The following is a 16628-nucleotide window of genomic DNA, read 5'->3' on the forward strand; positions in this document are numbered from 1 at the left end:
CAGCGAAGACGTCTCTCTACACTATATAAAAGAAAAAGGCAACTTTCCTTTCCTTTTATCCCAAACTAAAACCTTTCTCTCTTAACACTGCAGAGGACACAAAACTAATTTTCTTTAATTGCTGGTAATGCCGGTAAGGCACATTACCAGAGGCAGAAATTTGGACGTTCACATAGCAAATGTAATTTCTATACCACAGCCATCGTGTAGCGCCTTTCAAAAGGGATCTACTACCGAGAGATGATCCATATACATTTTAGCTGCTGTTAGTACTACTTACCTGTTGTGTTACACCGTCTTTAAAATGTAGTTTACCCGAAACCACTCCAGTAGTGCTCAATGTAGCTTTACTTCTTAAAACGTTAATGTTTTACTGTTTAATAACTTATAGACTACATTTTATTATTTTTCCCTTCCACTCAGTGACCAAAGCTATACACACACATATAGACGCTGTAATAATTCCAAGAGGAGACAGCACAAAGGTTTGGGGTTTTCCGGTCCCGTATATAGTAGACGTTCCACAATAATCAAAAAAAGAAAGCAGGTCAAACATAAACTAAACAGTTCATTTACGAGACGCCGAAACATGGCGTCGGCGGCCATTTTATGAGGGAGGGGCCGGAAGTGGAGGAATGCTGGGAAGGAGCCGTGAGGATGCTGGGATCAATGACGTCAGGACAAGATGGCGGAGGAAGGGCGGAAGTAAACGTACTACGGGCAAAGCTGGCTTATGGCGGCGGAGCTTCTTTTTTCCCTGCAAGAAAGCACAGGGAGAAAGTTAGTACCCCGCCATTCCCTGTCTGCAAATGTTTTCCTAGGTGTGTTAAAATCCATACACGGTCTCCTACTCACGCGTGCGTGACATGATCCCCCCCTTAGCCCAAGACCGTCAGGTCGGGCGGACCTAACCAAGAGGTCGTGGATACGAGAGAGGGCATCGGCATTGGCCTGAAGTGTACCCCGACGATAAGTGATGGTGAACTTATATGGCTGTAAATCCAGAAACCACCTGGTGACCCGCGGATTCGACTCTTTATGTAGGGACATCCACTGAAGTGCAGCGTGATCAGTCACCAGAGTGAATTCGCGACCCAGCAGGTAATAACGGAGATGGGTCACAGCCCACCTTATGGCCAAGGCCTCCCTCTCCACTGCCGCGTACCGGGTCTCCTGGTCCATCAGTTTCCGGCTGAGGTACATCACTGGGTGTTCAACACCGTCGATGCTTTGGCTCAACACGGCGCCCAGGCCTGTGTCCGAAGCGTTGGTCTGGAGAATAAAAGAGAGGCCAAAATTGGGTGTCCTTAATACAGGTGTCGATGTAAGGGCCTTCTTTAGGTCACTGAATGCGTGCTCCGCCTTGTCATTCCACACCATGTATAAGGGAGCGCCCTTCTTTGTTAAATTGGTCAAGGGTGCGGCCCTTTCGGAGAAACGGGGCACGAACCGGCGGTAGTACCCCGCTAACCCCAAGAAAGCTTGCACCTGCCTCTTGGTATTCGGACGGGGCCATTCCAAGATGTATTTAACTTTTGAACACTGGGGTCTCACTTGTCCTCGTCCCACCAGGTAGCCTAAATACTTGGCCTCCTTCAAGCCAAAAAAAACACTTTCGAGGATTTATGCGGAGGCCGGCTTTAGCTAGTGTCGTGAGGACAGCAGAGACCTGCAATAGATATTCTTCCCAGGTGCCGGAATAGATGACGACCTCATCCAGGTAGGCGGCACTATAGGACTGGTGGGGCTTCAGCACTCTATCCACCAGACGTTGAAAGGTTGCGGGGGCCCCGTGCAGTCCAAATGGGAGGACCTTGTATTGCCAGTGTCCACTAGGGGTGCTAAAGGCCGTTTTTTCTTTTGCGGATGCCGTTAAGGGAATTTGCCAATACCCTTTCATCATATCAAGCGTAGTCAAGTATCGAGCCGTACCAGGCCGCTCAAGGAGGTCATCAATGCGGGGCATCAGGTAGGCATCGAATTTGGAAATCTGGTTCAGACGTCTAAATTTGTTACAGAACCTCCATGAGCCGTCTGGCTTGGACACGAGGACGATAGGGCTGGACTAAGGTCTATGGCTCTCCTCAATAATGCCCATGTCTAACATTCGCTGCACCTCTAATTCCACTTCAGCATGTTTTGCCTCCAGGAGTCTATAGGGCCTCTCCCGGACGATTACGCCGGGGTCTGTGACTATGTCGTGAGCAATCAGCGAGGTCCGGCCAGGCGACTCCCTCACTACTTCGGGGATGGCTCGGATCACATACGTTAACTCCTGCCGTTGTTTGGGGTTTAGCTCATCACCGAGGTTAAGGGCAGTCGTGCACGAGAAAAGGGAGAGGGACCTAGGGGTGTCGGGAAGCTCCTCCCGATCTTTCCAGGGTTTCAACAAGTTTACATGGTAGATCCTCTTGGTTGGGCGACGATTGGGTTGTTTTACCAAATAGTCGACCAGTCCTTTTCGTTCCTTACCCTCGTACGGCCCTTGCCAGTGAGCGAGCAATTTGGAGTGGGAGGTAGGAACGAGCACCATAACTCCGTCCCCCGGGCAGAACTGCCGAAGGACGGAGTTGCGGTTGTAACACCGGGCCTGCGCTGCCTGCGCACGAGTCACGTGGTCCTTTAGGAGGGGTCTGATTTTTGTGAGCCTGTCGCGCAGTTGCGCCACATACTCCAATATGTTAGAGGAGGGAAGGGCCTCGGCTTCCAATCTCTCTTTTAGTATATCCAAAATGCTTCAGGGTTCTCGCCCATACAACAGCTGAAAAGGGGAGAAGCCCGTAGAGGCCTGAGGTACCTCCCGGTAGGCAAAAAGCACCAGCGGGAGAAGCTGATCCCAGTTCCTACCGTCCATGCTGACTACTTTGCGGAGCATCTGTTTAAGCATCTGGTTAAATCTCTCTACCAGCCTGTCTGTCTGAGGGTGATAGATAGACGCTTTCAGGTGCTTTATTCTGAGTAATCTGGCCACCTCCCTGAACGTATCCGAGGTAAAGGGTATACCCTGATCCGTGAGGACTTCTTTGGGTATACCCACTCTGGAGAACAAAATAGCAAATTCCCGTGCGATGCTTTTTGTGTTAGCGGAGCGCAGGAGAACCGCCTCTGGGTATCGGGTGGCGTAATCCACCATAACCAATATATATTTATAGCCACGGCTTGAGGGCTCCAAGGGTCCTACTAAGTCGACCCCTATTCTGTCAAAGGAGATGTCGATCAGGGGTATAGGGACGAGAGGAGCACGGTCCCTCCTGGGAATCTTGCGGGTCTGACACTCCGGACAGGATTGACAGAAGCGCCGGACCTCCTCATTAATCCCAGGCCAGTAAAAACGGAGCTTAATCCTCTCCAAGGTCTTTTCGGCCCCGAGATGGGTGCCCAGGAGGTGAGCATGAGCTAATTCGCATACCTCCCGGAAGGTGCGTGGATTTAGCAGCAACTTCCGCACCTCGCCTCGCGTGGCTTGCCACCCGATACAGCAGATCATTTTCAAGCACAAAGAAGGATTCGTGTGGTGTGAAACCATCGGCTTGTGAGCTATTAGGCAGAACTACCGCATTCCGGTCAAACCGCAGGGAATCATCATTCCACTGCTCCGTCTTAAATGAGGCCAGCGTGGACCGAAATTGGTGATCCAGGCTACCCAGAGGGTCCTGTGGCCTGGACCCCGGAAGAGTTCCCTGGCTAGTCCCTTCCTCGGCGGAATCTTCCTGGTCAGGGCCCGTCACCGTGGAAACATCTCCCGAGGTACCAGCGCCATTAGGGCCTGCCCCAGTGCACAGCGTGGAGACCGCGGGAGGGGCGCCTTGCCCCCTCATGACCAGATCCAACGAGGCCCCGGGAGCGGTGTGTGTCTTACCGCAAGTTTTTTCTGACCAGTCATGTCCCAAAATCACCGGATAGGGGGGTTCGGGCAACACAGCGACCATCAAACTAGTTAACTTCCCCTTCCAGGTGATATTGTGCGGAATGATATGACTTGGTCCCCCCATGCACACAAGTGACTTGTAGGTGTTTTTTCAGCCACTGTCGCGGTAACACATAACGGCGAGCCACAATGGTTATGTTGCTGCCGGAATCAAACAAAGCCACCACCGCGTGCCCATTCACTAACACCACTCCGTGTTCGGACTTGCCAGGGATGCGGCGGGTACAGTGCCTCTCCGTAGATGCCCAGGTGCAGTCCATCGGCTCGGTCGTGATGTTCAGGGGACAGGCTGGCAGCAGATGACGGGTCTCGCCGCACTTGTAACAGCGCGGAGAGGCCGGCTTTTCTCTAGGCCTTGACGGCGCTTCCACAGCGCGTCGAGGGGGCTCAGGGTTGGCCACCCGTCCCTGTCGGTTCCCACGAGCAGACCTTTCTGACTCCCCGACTCGGAGAACCGCAAACTGACGCTCCAGGACTTCCAGGAGACCCAGCATATCCTTATAAGGATGTCGCCGGACCTGCTTGGCGAGGGAACTGGACATGGCGTTTACCAGGCCCTCACAGGCCACCTGCTCAACGACTCTCCGGGCCTGGGGTCCCTCTGGCCGTAGCCAGCGGCCCATCTTGCCCCAGAACTCGAACGCCTGGGCACGGGCAGGTTGTTCAGGGTTGAACTGCCAGTTCCGCCACTCTGCCGCCTGCTGGCCCGGCGTAATGCCGTAGCGGGCCAGGATCTCTGGTTTGAGGAGGTCGTAGATCGCGGCCTCCTCCTCGGGAAGGTTACCCCTTCAGGTAAGGCGCCAGAATGGACGCCCACTCGGACCGCTGCCACTCGTTCCGGGTGGCCGTCCTTTCAAAATGCCCAAATACGACTCAACGTCGTCTGCGTCGGTCTTCGGCACCAGAGGGGGAGGCGTCGGTCTGGGCGGGTCCGGCCTTGCTCGTTGGGCTTCTGCCAGCCTGGCCTTCGTAGCCTCCAACTCCCGGGTTGTAGCGGCTGCAGCAAGCGCAGGACCTGGAGTTGGGCATTCATCCCCTGCAGCACGGTATTCAGGTCCTGTCCCTCTGTCATCTCTGGGGATCTTGAATCCTGCCGATTACGCCACTGTAATAATTCCAAGAGGAGACAGCACAAAGGTTTGGGGTTTTCCGGCCCCGTATATTGTAGACGTTCCACAATAATCAAAAAAAGAAAGCAGGTCAAACATAAACTAAACAGTTCATATGTGAGACGCCGAAACATGGCGCGGCCATTTTATGAGGGAGGGGCCGGAAGTGGAGGAATGCTGGGAAGGAGCCGTGAGGGATGCTGGGATCAATGACGTCAGGACAAGATGGCGGAGGAAGGGCGGAAGTAAACATACTGCGGGCAAAGCCGGCTTATGGCGGCGGAGCGTCTTTTTCCTGCAAGAAAGCACAGGGAGAAAGTTAGTCCCCCGCCATTCCCTGCCGGCGAATGTTTTCCCAGGTGTGTTAAAATCCGTCCGCGGTCTCCTACTTGCGCGTGCGTGACAACGCATACATATATATATACACATATATATACCAGTGTGTATGTTTGTATGTATGTGTGTATATATATATATATATATATATATATATATATATATATATATATATATATATACACACACACACCCACACCTGTCTATGTTATATATACTGCTCAAAAGAATTAAAGGAACACTTTTTAATCAGAGTATAGCATAAAGTCAATGAAACTTATGGGATATTAATCTGGTCAGTTAAGTAGTAGAGGGGGTTGTTAATCAGTTTCAGCTGCTGTGGTGTTAATGAAATTAACAACAGATGCACTAGAGGGGCAACAATGAGATGACCCCCAAAACAGGAATGGTTTAACAGGTGGAGGCCACTGACATTTTTCCTCCTCATCTTTTCTGACTGTTTCTTCACTAGTTTTGCATTTGGCTACAGTCAGTGTCACTACTGGTAGCATGAGGCGATACCTGGACCCTACAGAGGTTACACAGGTAGTCCAACTTCTCCAGGATGGCACATCAATACGTGTCATTGCCAGAAGGTTTGCTGTGTCTCCCTGCACAGTCTCAAGGGCATGGAGGAGATTCTAGGAGACAAGCAGTTACTCTAGGAGAGCTGGAGAGGGCCATAGAAGGTCCATAACCCATCAGCAGGACCAGTATCTGCTCCTTTGGGCAAGGAGGAACAGGATGAGCACTGCCAGAGCCCTACAAAATGACGCTCCAGCAGGCCACTGGTGTGAATGTCTCTGACCAAACAACCAGAAAGACTTCATGAGGGTGACCCAAGGGCCCCATGTCCTCTAATGGGCCCTGTGCTCACTGCCCAGCAGCATGCAGCTCGATTGGCATTTGCCATAGAATACCAGAATTGGCAGATGCACCACTGGTGCCCTGTGCTTTTTACAGATGAGAGCAGGTTCACCCTGAGCACGTGACAGAAGTGAAAGGGTCTGGAGAAGCCATGGAGAACATTATGCTGCCTGTAACATCATTCAGCATGGGCAGTTTGGTGGTGGGTTAATGATTGTCTGGGGAGGCATTTCCATGGAGAGTCACACAGACCGCTACAGGCTTGACAAAGGCACCTTGGCTGCCATTAGGTATCAGGATGAAATCCTTGGACCCATTGTCAGACCCTATGCTGGTACAGTGGCTCCTGGTGCCCTGGTGCACGACAATTCCTGGCCTCATGTGGTGAGAGTATGCAGGCAATTCCTGGAGGATGAAGGAATTGATACCATTGACTTGCCACCACACTTTCCTGACCTAAATCCAATAGAACACCTCTGGGACATTATGTTTTGGTCCATCCAATGCCACCAGGTTGCACCTCAGACTGTCCAGGAGTTCAGTGATGCCCTGGTCCAGATCTGGGAGGAGATCCCCCACAACACCATCTGTCATCTCATTAGAAGCATGCACCAATGTTGTCAGGCATGTATACAAGAACACAGGGGCCATACAAAGCGCTGCGTACAGTTTTGAGTTGCTGCAATTAAATTTTGGCAAAATGGACTAGCCTGCCACATAATTTTTTCACTCTGATTTTCAGGCGTCTTTGAATTCAGGGCTCTGTAGGTTGATCATTTTCATTTCCATCAAACGATGTGGCATCCTTTCGTTCCTAACACATTACCCAGTCTATATCAGTATAGATATCCAGGAGGATTTCTTTTTCCCATTGAGATCTGATGTGTTTTCAAAGTGTTCCCTTAATTTTTTTGAGCAGTTTATATATAACATATATAATTTGTGTGTGTGTATGTACTGTATGTATGTGTGTGTATATATGATGTAGATAGGTATGTGTGTAAATATATATATATATGTGTGTGTGTGTGTAGATATGTATATATGTATATATGTATATAGATATGAAGATATGTATGTGTATATATATGTATGTATATATATATATATATATATATATATATGTATGTAGACTCAAACCGATTATGACAGCAGCAATCCAAGCTGTGAGAAAACAGTAAAAAGGAGGCGTGTCAGACGTCGTGGTACATTTTCTGATGCAGCTAGACAAAAACAACTTCGTAACGCTGCCGCCAAATACACAAAACAATTACTTTGACAGTCATGTTACGTTATTTTTAAATTGTTTCCTTTTCTTTTTCATAACTTCTTTAACACACGACTTCGCTGCGAAGCTCGGGTATTTTGGTATATATATATATATATATATATATGACAGCAACACTCATAACAGTGACAAAACAATTACATTGACGATCATGTTACGTTATTTTCAAAATGTTTCCTTTTCTTTTTCTTTACTTCTTTAACACACTACTTCTCCGCTGCCAAGCGTGGGTATTTTGCTAGTCATGAATAATTCTATTCCTGAGGTACAATAAGGTATTCCTTTTGCATCAGTTTGCAACTTTAAATCTGTCCTGTTAAAATGTTGATAAAAATACTTCCGTTTTATTCCCTCAAAAGCACATTTCATCTAAAATAATACATACTGGTAATGCATAATTGTAACCAAAACAAAATATACCTATTTTGATGGTGTTAAATGTAAGTGTTCTTTATAGCACATTCATTCCATAAGTGTACTGTAAGCAAATGTGTTTTTACTTCTTCCACAAAAATGTAAGCAGGAATTGTGCATATGTAAAATAATTTCAAGGTAAGAAAAGTACAACTTCTGTTTTAGTATTTTTGAATAAGTAACATCAAGAGTAATAAAGTATTTACCATAATCATGATTTATTTACTTTATGTTACTCTCCAGTTGCTTGTTAATTTGAGGGGTAGAGATGAGCAGGAAGATACTACCTGAGAATCACTGAAATAAATACTTTTTGGACTAAAGAAAATTGTAAATGTTGAGAAGAAAACTTAAATATTCTGCCTAAAGTTTCTTTATGAAAAATTGATTTTACATTTTATGAATGAAAGTGTAATACTCTTATTTCTTACTCTCTTTGAATAAATTTAAAATGAAATATTATGTTGTATAACTATATTATGTATATAGTTTTAAATGCTGGAAGTCCTGCATGTTAAAATATGAAAAAAATGTGAATAAAGTCAGACCATTCATTAGGAAAACAGAGTGTAAATAATTATATGTTTTTATTATAGTTATACTTACTGGTGGACTCCTGCAGTTTTGCCCTATTTGCCACTCCCTTATGATGAAGGTATGTTGCTCTCTTCTGTCTTTAATTAAATGTAAATTTCAGGTATCATTTATGATTTAGTTCTTGATTTTATTGTATCCAGTATATTTTCAAAGATAATGCATTCTGGATATTATCTGTTTGAATGAGTTGATAATTTATATTATTTTTTATTTCACAAGAAAAAAGATACAGTGAGGCCTAATAGCCAAAAACAAAACTATGGATAAAAGCAGTAAATAAATATATTAAAAGTATGACAGCTAAAATACTTTGAATTGGCATACAATTTGGTCAATAAATATGTTAAAAAAATTCCCAAATGTGAGCAGACATTCTGGAATACAGACCAGTGGTTCTGTACTGGAATGTTGTTGTTGAAAAATGCTGTTAAGTTTCCTCAGTGATATTTGTGTGTAGTATATGATGTCCTTACTTGATAAACTAAGCAATAATAACACAGGTCAAGTCAGGATGGCGAGCATGCACTGGTATAACATGTTGCTACACCCACCACATGACGAAACAGCTCAGGATTCTTGTTGTCAACCCCCTAGGCAGACACACAGTCCAGTCTCTCCCTTCGGAATTGACCATCCAGCTGCCACAACCAGGTGTTATGTGAGGATCCTGTGAGCCGATTCACCCTTGGGGATTTGCGGCACATGGCCATAGTGCCAAAACTGACACAACCTCACAATGCAAGTAATGTGTCTCATTTGGGACTCTGTGGGCAACCACTCATTCAACACAAAGTCAAATTAGTGGTGCCCAAGCATTTTCCGAAGAGGCACAGTACCAAAGGAGTCCAGTCTTTGTCTCAGGTCACTGGATAGCATACATGTCTCGCAACCATATAACAAAACAGGAAGCTCCAGGACTCTAAAGACTTGGACCTTCGTCCTTTTACAAAGATATCGTGAGCACCACACACCCCTTTCCAGCAACCTTGTGACCCATCATGCTTGCTTAATTCATCTGCTGTCTTCATAGGAAAAGTCATCAAAGACATGAATGTCACTGCCAAGGTAAGTAAACCTCTCGACAAGGTTGACATTCTCTTTGCAGACAGACACACTGCTGATGGCTGTGCCCAAGAAGTCATTAAAGGCCTGAATTTTGTTTTTTTATCCCGTACACTCACAAGCCCAGACACTTTGACTCCTCGCTTAGTCTCTTGAGAGCCCCAATCAAGGCCTCCATTGACTCTATGAAGATCACAGCATCATTGGCAAAGTCAAGATGATTGAATCTTATTTTACCAACAGATGCCCCACAGCCGCTGGACCCCACGACTCTGTGCAACACCCAGTCCATGGAGGATAAGCCTCAAGAAATGTAGACCCAGAGATGTCCAGCATCCTAGCCGGAGGATCAGCTTTAAACAGCTGCTCAAAGTAGCTATCCCAGTGGGTCAAAAAATATAGTGTTATCTGTAAGGATCATTCCATCACCTGTCCTGACTGCAACTCTACAAGGAACAGATTAGGATGTGTGTAATGCTTCGATTCCTCTGTAAGCAGGGCATGGGTCACTAGACCATAGATGGTGTGTCACCTGCTCACAGATTCCTCTAACAAACACCTCCTTATCTCCGCTCAGAGCCCTTACAGCCATCATTCTGAGTTCCCGGTGTACACCAGAGTTTCCAACAAACCATGAAATGCGACTCCTCTCGTTGATATCCAGAATGCCCTGCAAGTTGGAACACCTCTTTCTAGGAAGTGATAACACACTGATAACACCAAGACAACCCTTCGTAACCTTCATGGTCTTATCATGGACGGTATCCTACATCACATTGGAATCAGCAGTCGCACCCAACTCTGTAAGTTCCTCACACAAACTGTGTGTAAACTCGTTAGAAACAACCTGATCTTGGAGTCTGGCCAGGTCCAGCCTCATTCTCCTAGTAGGTAGTAACCTACTGGACATAAGCTGGATATTCAGAGTAGCAACAAGCCTGTGCTCAGAATTCACAAACTGGGCACTGCCTCAGCAGCACACCAGTTCTGACCTTCAGCAGGCTTGACCCCATTGGCTCTTTGGCAGTTTTGACTCTTCCTGGGATGAGGCTCCTGAGAGCTTTTCCCACATCCCCTTCATAATGCAAGTGCAGCAAAGCTACTCCCACTGAGCACAAAAAGTCCTGTCTGTAATTTTGGAGCTGTGTGAAGTTTTTTTTTATGGTGGCTGGAGTGCTAATCCTGCCACCAACCCCCAAGTCCTCCCTGCAAGTTGGAGGAACATTTCCAGTGCGGATGCAGTTTAACATAATACCCACACACACCTTAAGCTATACATTGCAGCCAAATTGTAATCGCAAAACTGCTATAGCAAGCTTAAATGGCCCAGCCAAAATCCATTCAATAACTTTACCTAAGAACAAGGAACTTCAGTGAGGTACAGCAAAGGTTATCTGCGAGTTTGCATGACAGAGATATTGGTATCATAAAAACTTTTTAACTGTGACATTTCTGTTTTAAATTAAGAACACATAAAGCATTGTTTACAATAAAGAATTAGAAATACCTTTAAACGTTAGTAAAACATTTTTTCGAAACGAACTGGAGTAAAATAATTTTCCCATTTATTATTGAATTAATACTACCATGACTCTTTCATGATGTGTATGCCAGCATTATCACCTAATTTTCAGAACTCCGTTTATTTTACTATTCTATATTTTAATGTGAAAATCAATTTTTATATCCCCATAGAATGCACAGTGTAATAGTAAACTAAATGTAAAAACATTGAATAAACACCCAGGCTCCCTGCTCAGCTGCACGTGAGCCTGCGCTCGCTCGCTCGCTCTCTCTCTCTCTCTCTCTCTCTCTCTCCCCTGCACCTGGTTTCTCCTCCTGCTTCCTGCCTTCTCCTGCAACTTCCTGTTCTTTCCTGTTCTCTTCTTTTTCCCTTTAGCCGACTCGCGCTTCTAATTATGAAGAGGACGTGGTAGTCGTGGCAATCAGCAGCTCCTGGGAACAATTATGGATGCGGAGCGCTTCTCACCTGTGCACTTCAGTGAGAAACGCCCACATCACGAACTCCTCAGGAACCGCTTCGGCCACACACCACCACACCCCCTCACTAAGCTACGAGTGAGGTGATTATTTATTAAAACTGGCCTTTTTGACGGGAGCTGTGGACCCACTATACCACAGGAGGAAGCTGGGTTGAGAGGAGGTTACAGTTTTGAGGGATAGTCCCTCTATGTGATGCTCTGAGAACAATGTATACAGTACAGGGAGAGACTGAACACATGCAGAAATCATTGGCGTGTACGAACCGGAAGGGAAACGAAATAGAGCACAAAGAGTTCACAGTGAATGCACAGGGAGAGACTAAACACATGCGGAAATCATCGCTGCTTACGAACCAGAAGGGAAACTGGCTTGTTCGTCACCCAAGTGTGTGGTCGTGAACAGATACAAAAGTTTGGCAAACTTTTCGGTTGTAACCCGATTGTATATGAATTTACAGTAATGTACCCACTATAATGCTTGGGACAAAGATACATTTTTCCTTGATTTATCCTTCTGTTTACAAATCAAAAAATTCAGACATGATTAAAGTGTACATTACATACTTTCATTTAAGGGTATTTTTATAAAATAATTGGAATATGAAGACAGCTGAAATTCAGCATCTAAAATTGCCATTATACTTTACTTTCAATTCATATGGAAGTTCATGGTGGGTGAACCAGATGGTACCACAAAACAAATTAATAAAACTGAATTTTTAGATGGGGAATTTTACATCAAATTAAATATTGTTTGGGAGAGAATGCAGAACTATGTACTGTATATGCAATATATTAATAGATTGCATTGTACAATATATCCATAAATTATTTTTACAGCAAGAAATATGGAAACATTCAGTGTCAAAGCTGTTGGTAACTTATTAGGAAAAGGGACTTAGATCTCATGTTATACAGAAACCTAATATTTCTTTTAATTATTGCATCAGGGTGTGTTGCAGTTTTTTTATTTCAATGCTTATTTTCTTCTGGACATATTCTTCCAATGTAAAACGATTTTCTTTTCCAAAGAATTTTATTTTAAATTAACTGTCTTTTGTTTGATGCAATGCATAACTGGAAGTTGATAGTAGACTAAAGTTTTGACTACCAAGACAGGAAACAATGAATGGTTGGTATTTTAAAAATACAGTTATTTTTTCTTGTGCAATTGTGGAAAATATGATGTTGTGCATGATTAAATATATAACTGTGTGGTCTTTTTTTCCATATTTAGTTTTATGTACAGAAAACAGAAAGAAGCTGACAATCAAAAGATTCAACAAGTACGATGAAAGTATTGATATATACACCGAATTTTTTAGACCCTATGAACTCAATTGTTTTGATGAATCTTTTTGTCTCTCTATGACTAATTCAGCAAGGTATGTTATTATGTATTTTCTTTTTTGCCTACTTAAAGACAGTAAATAAATTTATATTCTAATAGTATGAAAAATTCCTGGATTTTAGGATGAGAATAAATTGCACTTAAACATTTTTATATAATTATGCCTTACTTACCTTAACCTTTTTTCATTTCTCATGTGGCCTTGTTCAAAATCCTTACATTTTTCACAAAATGATACAGATTTACTAAATGTATTGGTAATTTAATTCTAATGCCTCTATATACCTAGAAGTTATTTGAAGAGATTTGAAGGTAAAGTGACAGATGATTATGCATAAAGAAATACTGTGGTAAGTATATGTGTCAGATTGATAGATGGATACTTTATTTGTTCCCAGGGAAAATATGGCTTTTTGCAAAAACTTTAAATAAATAAATACATAAATAGACTGATCAATATATATTTATTTATATATATGTATACCCACACACACTATATTTTGAACACATACCAGAATGACTAAAAAAGAGGAAGATTTAAGAAAACATATGACTTGGCAACCACAGTCACATTGCGGTATTATGCAGGCATATTGCTTTTGGTATTAACAAGCCTCAGTAGCATTTTGGGACCCACATGTGCTAAATAATTCGCTGGCTGAAAGTACTCTGTGTTAGCGGGTCAGAGAGAGGATGTGAAGCATTGTTAATAATGGTATTCAGTTTTGTTTTAATCCTGTGTATTGCTACTACCTTCAAGGGGGTACAGAGTGCATCCCATAACTGATCCTGCCCTTTTAATTAGCTTTTTTTAATTTGGTGGGCCTTGAAGTTATGTTTCCAGAAAAACACACCACAGTGTAGTAAATTGCACTCTCCATCTCAGAGTTGTAGAATATATGAAAGATGTCACTTCCTACATTAAAGGAATGCAGTCTCCTTAGGAAAAAGAACCTGCACTGCCCTTTCTTATATGGTTCAAGACAAGTTCAGCCTGCCTTTGATGTGGACCCCCAAGTATTTGCAGGAGCACACCACCTTGACATCTACTCCCTGAATAGTGACTGAGCATAGAGACTCCTTAGTGCAGCGAATGTCAATAACTAGTTCCTTGGTTTTGCTCATCTTAAGATGTAGGCAATTCTTTTTACACCAAGAAAAAATGTTCTTCACCTGACTCCTGTACTCTGTCTCACTTCCCTTATCAATAACCCCCTTAGGTTTGGAATCGCCAGCCTTCTTACTTAGCTCTGTATTTGCCTTCATCTTACTCAGTAAAAGTCCTGCTTTTCCAACTAACAGTTCTTTAAGCTATTTTTTTTTAACTTTGCTTTATTGTCTTCCTCACTCAGATACGAAAAAGTAATTTCATATATTTTACATGCCTTTATTTCAATGCATGATATGCTTGTTTAGAGGTCAGAATATTTGGCGACTATCAAGAAACTCTTCCTAGAACATCACACCCTTACAACCACCTCCATGTCTACCACATTCACATATAGAGTAGCACTTTACTAGCTAAACTTTAGTACTTTCTTCTGAACTACTTCAATGAAGACATTTAATCACATGCATTATCAGTCATGTACATATGTCAGTTTTACATATGTTCCATCAATATTCTCACACAGTTTCAACCAAGTCTCCTATCACTACTTTCAAACTAGTACTAAAATTCTGCTATATTTTTTGTACCTAGCCTTGGATTGAAGGAAATTCCTTCTAATACATTTACTTTATTTTTTAATCTTAGCTTTAAAACATCCCTTTGGTCTTTTTTTATTCCTAGTTAAGGATTTGATTTAGTTAGTAAGTAAGTAAAAATGTATCTATAAGGTGCCTATCACAGACAAAGGTCACAAAGTGCTGAACAATAAAACATAGCATAAAATTAAATATCAAAGCAACATACAAACAAAGACAATATAAAAGACACCCATAGATGGCAGTGCTACATAAATGCCTGTCTCAACAAATGTATCTTAAGTTGACACTTAAACAATTAAATAGATTCTGCTATTCTCGATGTCTGTGGAAGACTGTTCCAAAACCTAGGAGCAATGGCCTGAAATGTGCAAGCCCCACATGCCTTTAATCTGCTACGAGGAACAGTAAGGAGATCTAACTGAGCAGATCACAGTTTGATGAACTTATTTAGACAGGTAAAGATGGTATTGCAATAATCCAGCCATGATGAGCATTTCTATCTCAACCCTGGTAAAAGCAGATCTCAACTTGGATACTTTTCTTAAATGAAAAAAATAAATGACTTCTTCATCAAAACTAAGCGATTGATCAAATATGACATCTAAATTGCATGGGAATTCATGAGAAGAAGTGTAGATAGTAGAAATGTTTTAAGTAACTGCTGGGTGCAGATTAGGGAGAGGATGCCAAGTTTAAAACCTCCAGTTTCTGAGCACTTAGCTTTAAGTACTTGGCTAGTAGCCAATTGTTGACCTCCTTCAGACAGTCAACCAAAGAAGACAACTTGTGCAGTTGTTCTGGCTTAAGAGAACAATAAAGCTGAATATTATCAGCATAAAAATGGTAGGAGATACCATTAATAGAACTGATATGTTAAGCTGGACGAAACATATAATGAAAACAAAATAAATTCAAGGACTGATCCTTGAGGCACCCCACAAGACAAAGAAACAAAAGCAGAAGTATATTACCCACATAGATGGAGAAACTCCTATCAAATAAATATGAGGTGAAGGTCAACAACCTTTTGTAAAATTTTTGTGAAAAATGGAAGTTTAGAGATGGGCCTATAACTTTTAGGAATGGAAGATTTGTTTTTTTCAATAAAAGATGATCAACAGCCTGTTTAAAATAGCTAGGGATACAGACAGACTGCAGAGAGCAATTAATTTCTGATACCAGACTGGGGCAAATAGAGTCAAGGATCTTTAAAAGCAATGAAGCTGGTTAAACATCTAAAGTGCTGATGGATTGTTTAATTTTCCTAATCAGATACACTAATTCATCAAGAGGCACTACATTGAAAGAATTGAAAAATAAAGAGCATGGATGCTCCTAAAGAAGTAGATATTGATGGAAAATTAGGTCCACCCTCTGTGACTTTACTAACAAAATATTTAAGAAAGCCATCATAATTACTGTTTAAAGTGACAAAAGTATTATATAGGTCTGGAGAAACAATGCTAGATATTGTATCAAACAGAATCTTGAAGTGGTACTTGTTATTACATAATAAATTAGCAAAATAAGAAGGCCTGGTTACTCTCAAATATAGACAGAAAGCAGATCTTTTAGTTGGAGTTGATGCACCACCAAACTCAACCTGCCTGCAACTACATATAAAATTACAGATCAGTTTATCTAAGAAGTGGTTTTAACAACAGCCCTGTGTCTCTGTTTTAGATGGGCAACCTTATTCAGTATATCAGTGCAAGAAATAGAATATTTATAGACCATCTTTCCATTATTGTGTCTTCTGTGTCAATTCATTTTTCTTTTTGCTATCATCTATACTAATAAAAGGCAAAGCCCTCACTCACTCACTGACTGACTGACTCACTGACTCATCACTAATTCTCCAACTTCCCGTGTGGGTAGAAGGCTGAAATTTGGCAGGCTCATTCCTTACAGCTTCCTTACAAAAGTTGGGCAGGTTTCATTTCGAAATTCTACACGTAATGGT

General features: G+C 42.8%; 1 protein-coding gene across 5 annotated transcripts in view; it reads left to right on the top strand.

Moving 5' to 3' along the window:
* fig4a (FIG4 phosphoinositide 5-phosphatase a) overlaps window positions 1–16628 on the top strand; it is a 340932-nt gene that overhangs the window by 169676 nt on the left and 154628 nt on the right. For all 5 annotated transcript variants that reach the window (XM_039747917.1, XM_039747913.1, XM_039747915.1 and 2 more), the window contains exons 18-19: window positions 8539–8597; window positions 12842–12989. In XM_039747917.1, the coding sequence (XP_039603851.1) occupies window positions 8539–8597; window positions 12842–12989 (207 nt within the window). The remainder of the gene's footprint in view (window positions 1–8538; window positions 8598–12841; window positions 12990–16628) is intronic.

The sequence above is a fragment of the Polypterus senegalus genome, chromosome 3 (genome assembly GCF_016835505.1).
Source record: "Polypterus senegalus isolate Bchr_013 chromosome 3, ASM1683550v1, whole genome shotgun sequence".
Classification (NCBI taxonomy): domain Eukaryota; kingdom Metazoa; phylum Chordata; class Cladistia; order Polypteriformes; family Polypteridae; genus Polypterus; species Polypterus senegalus.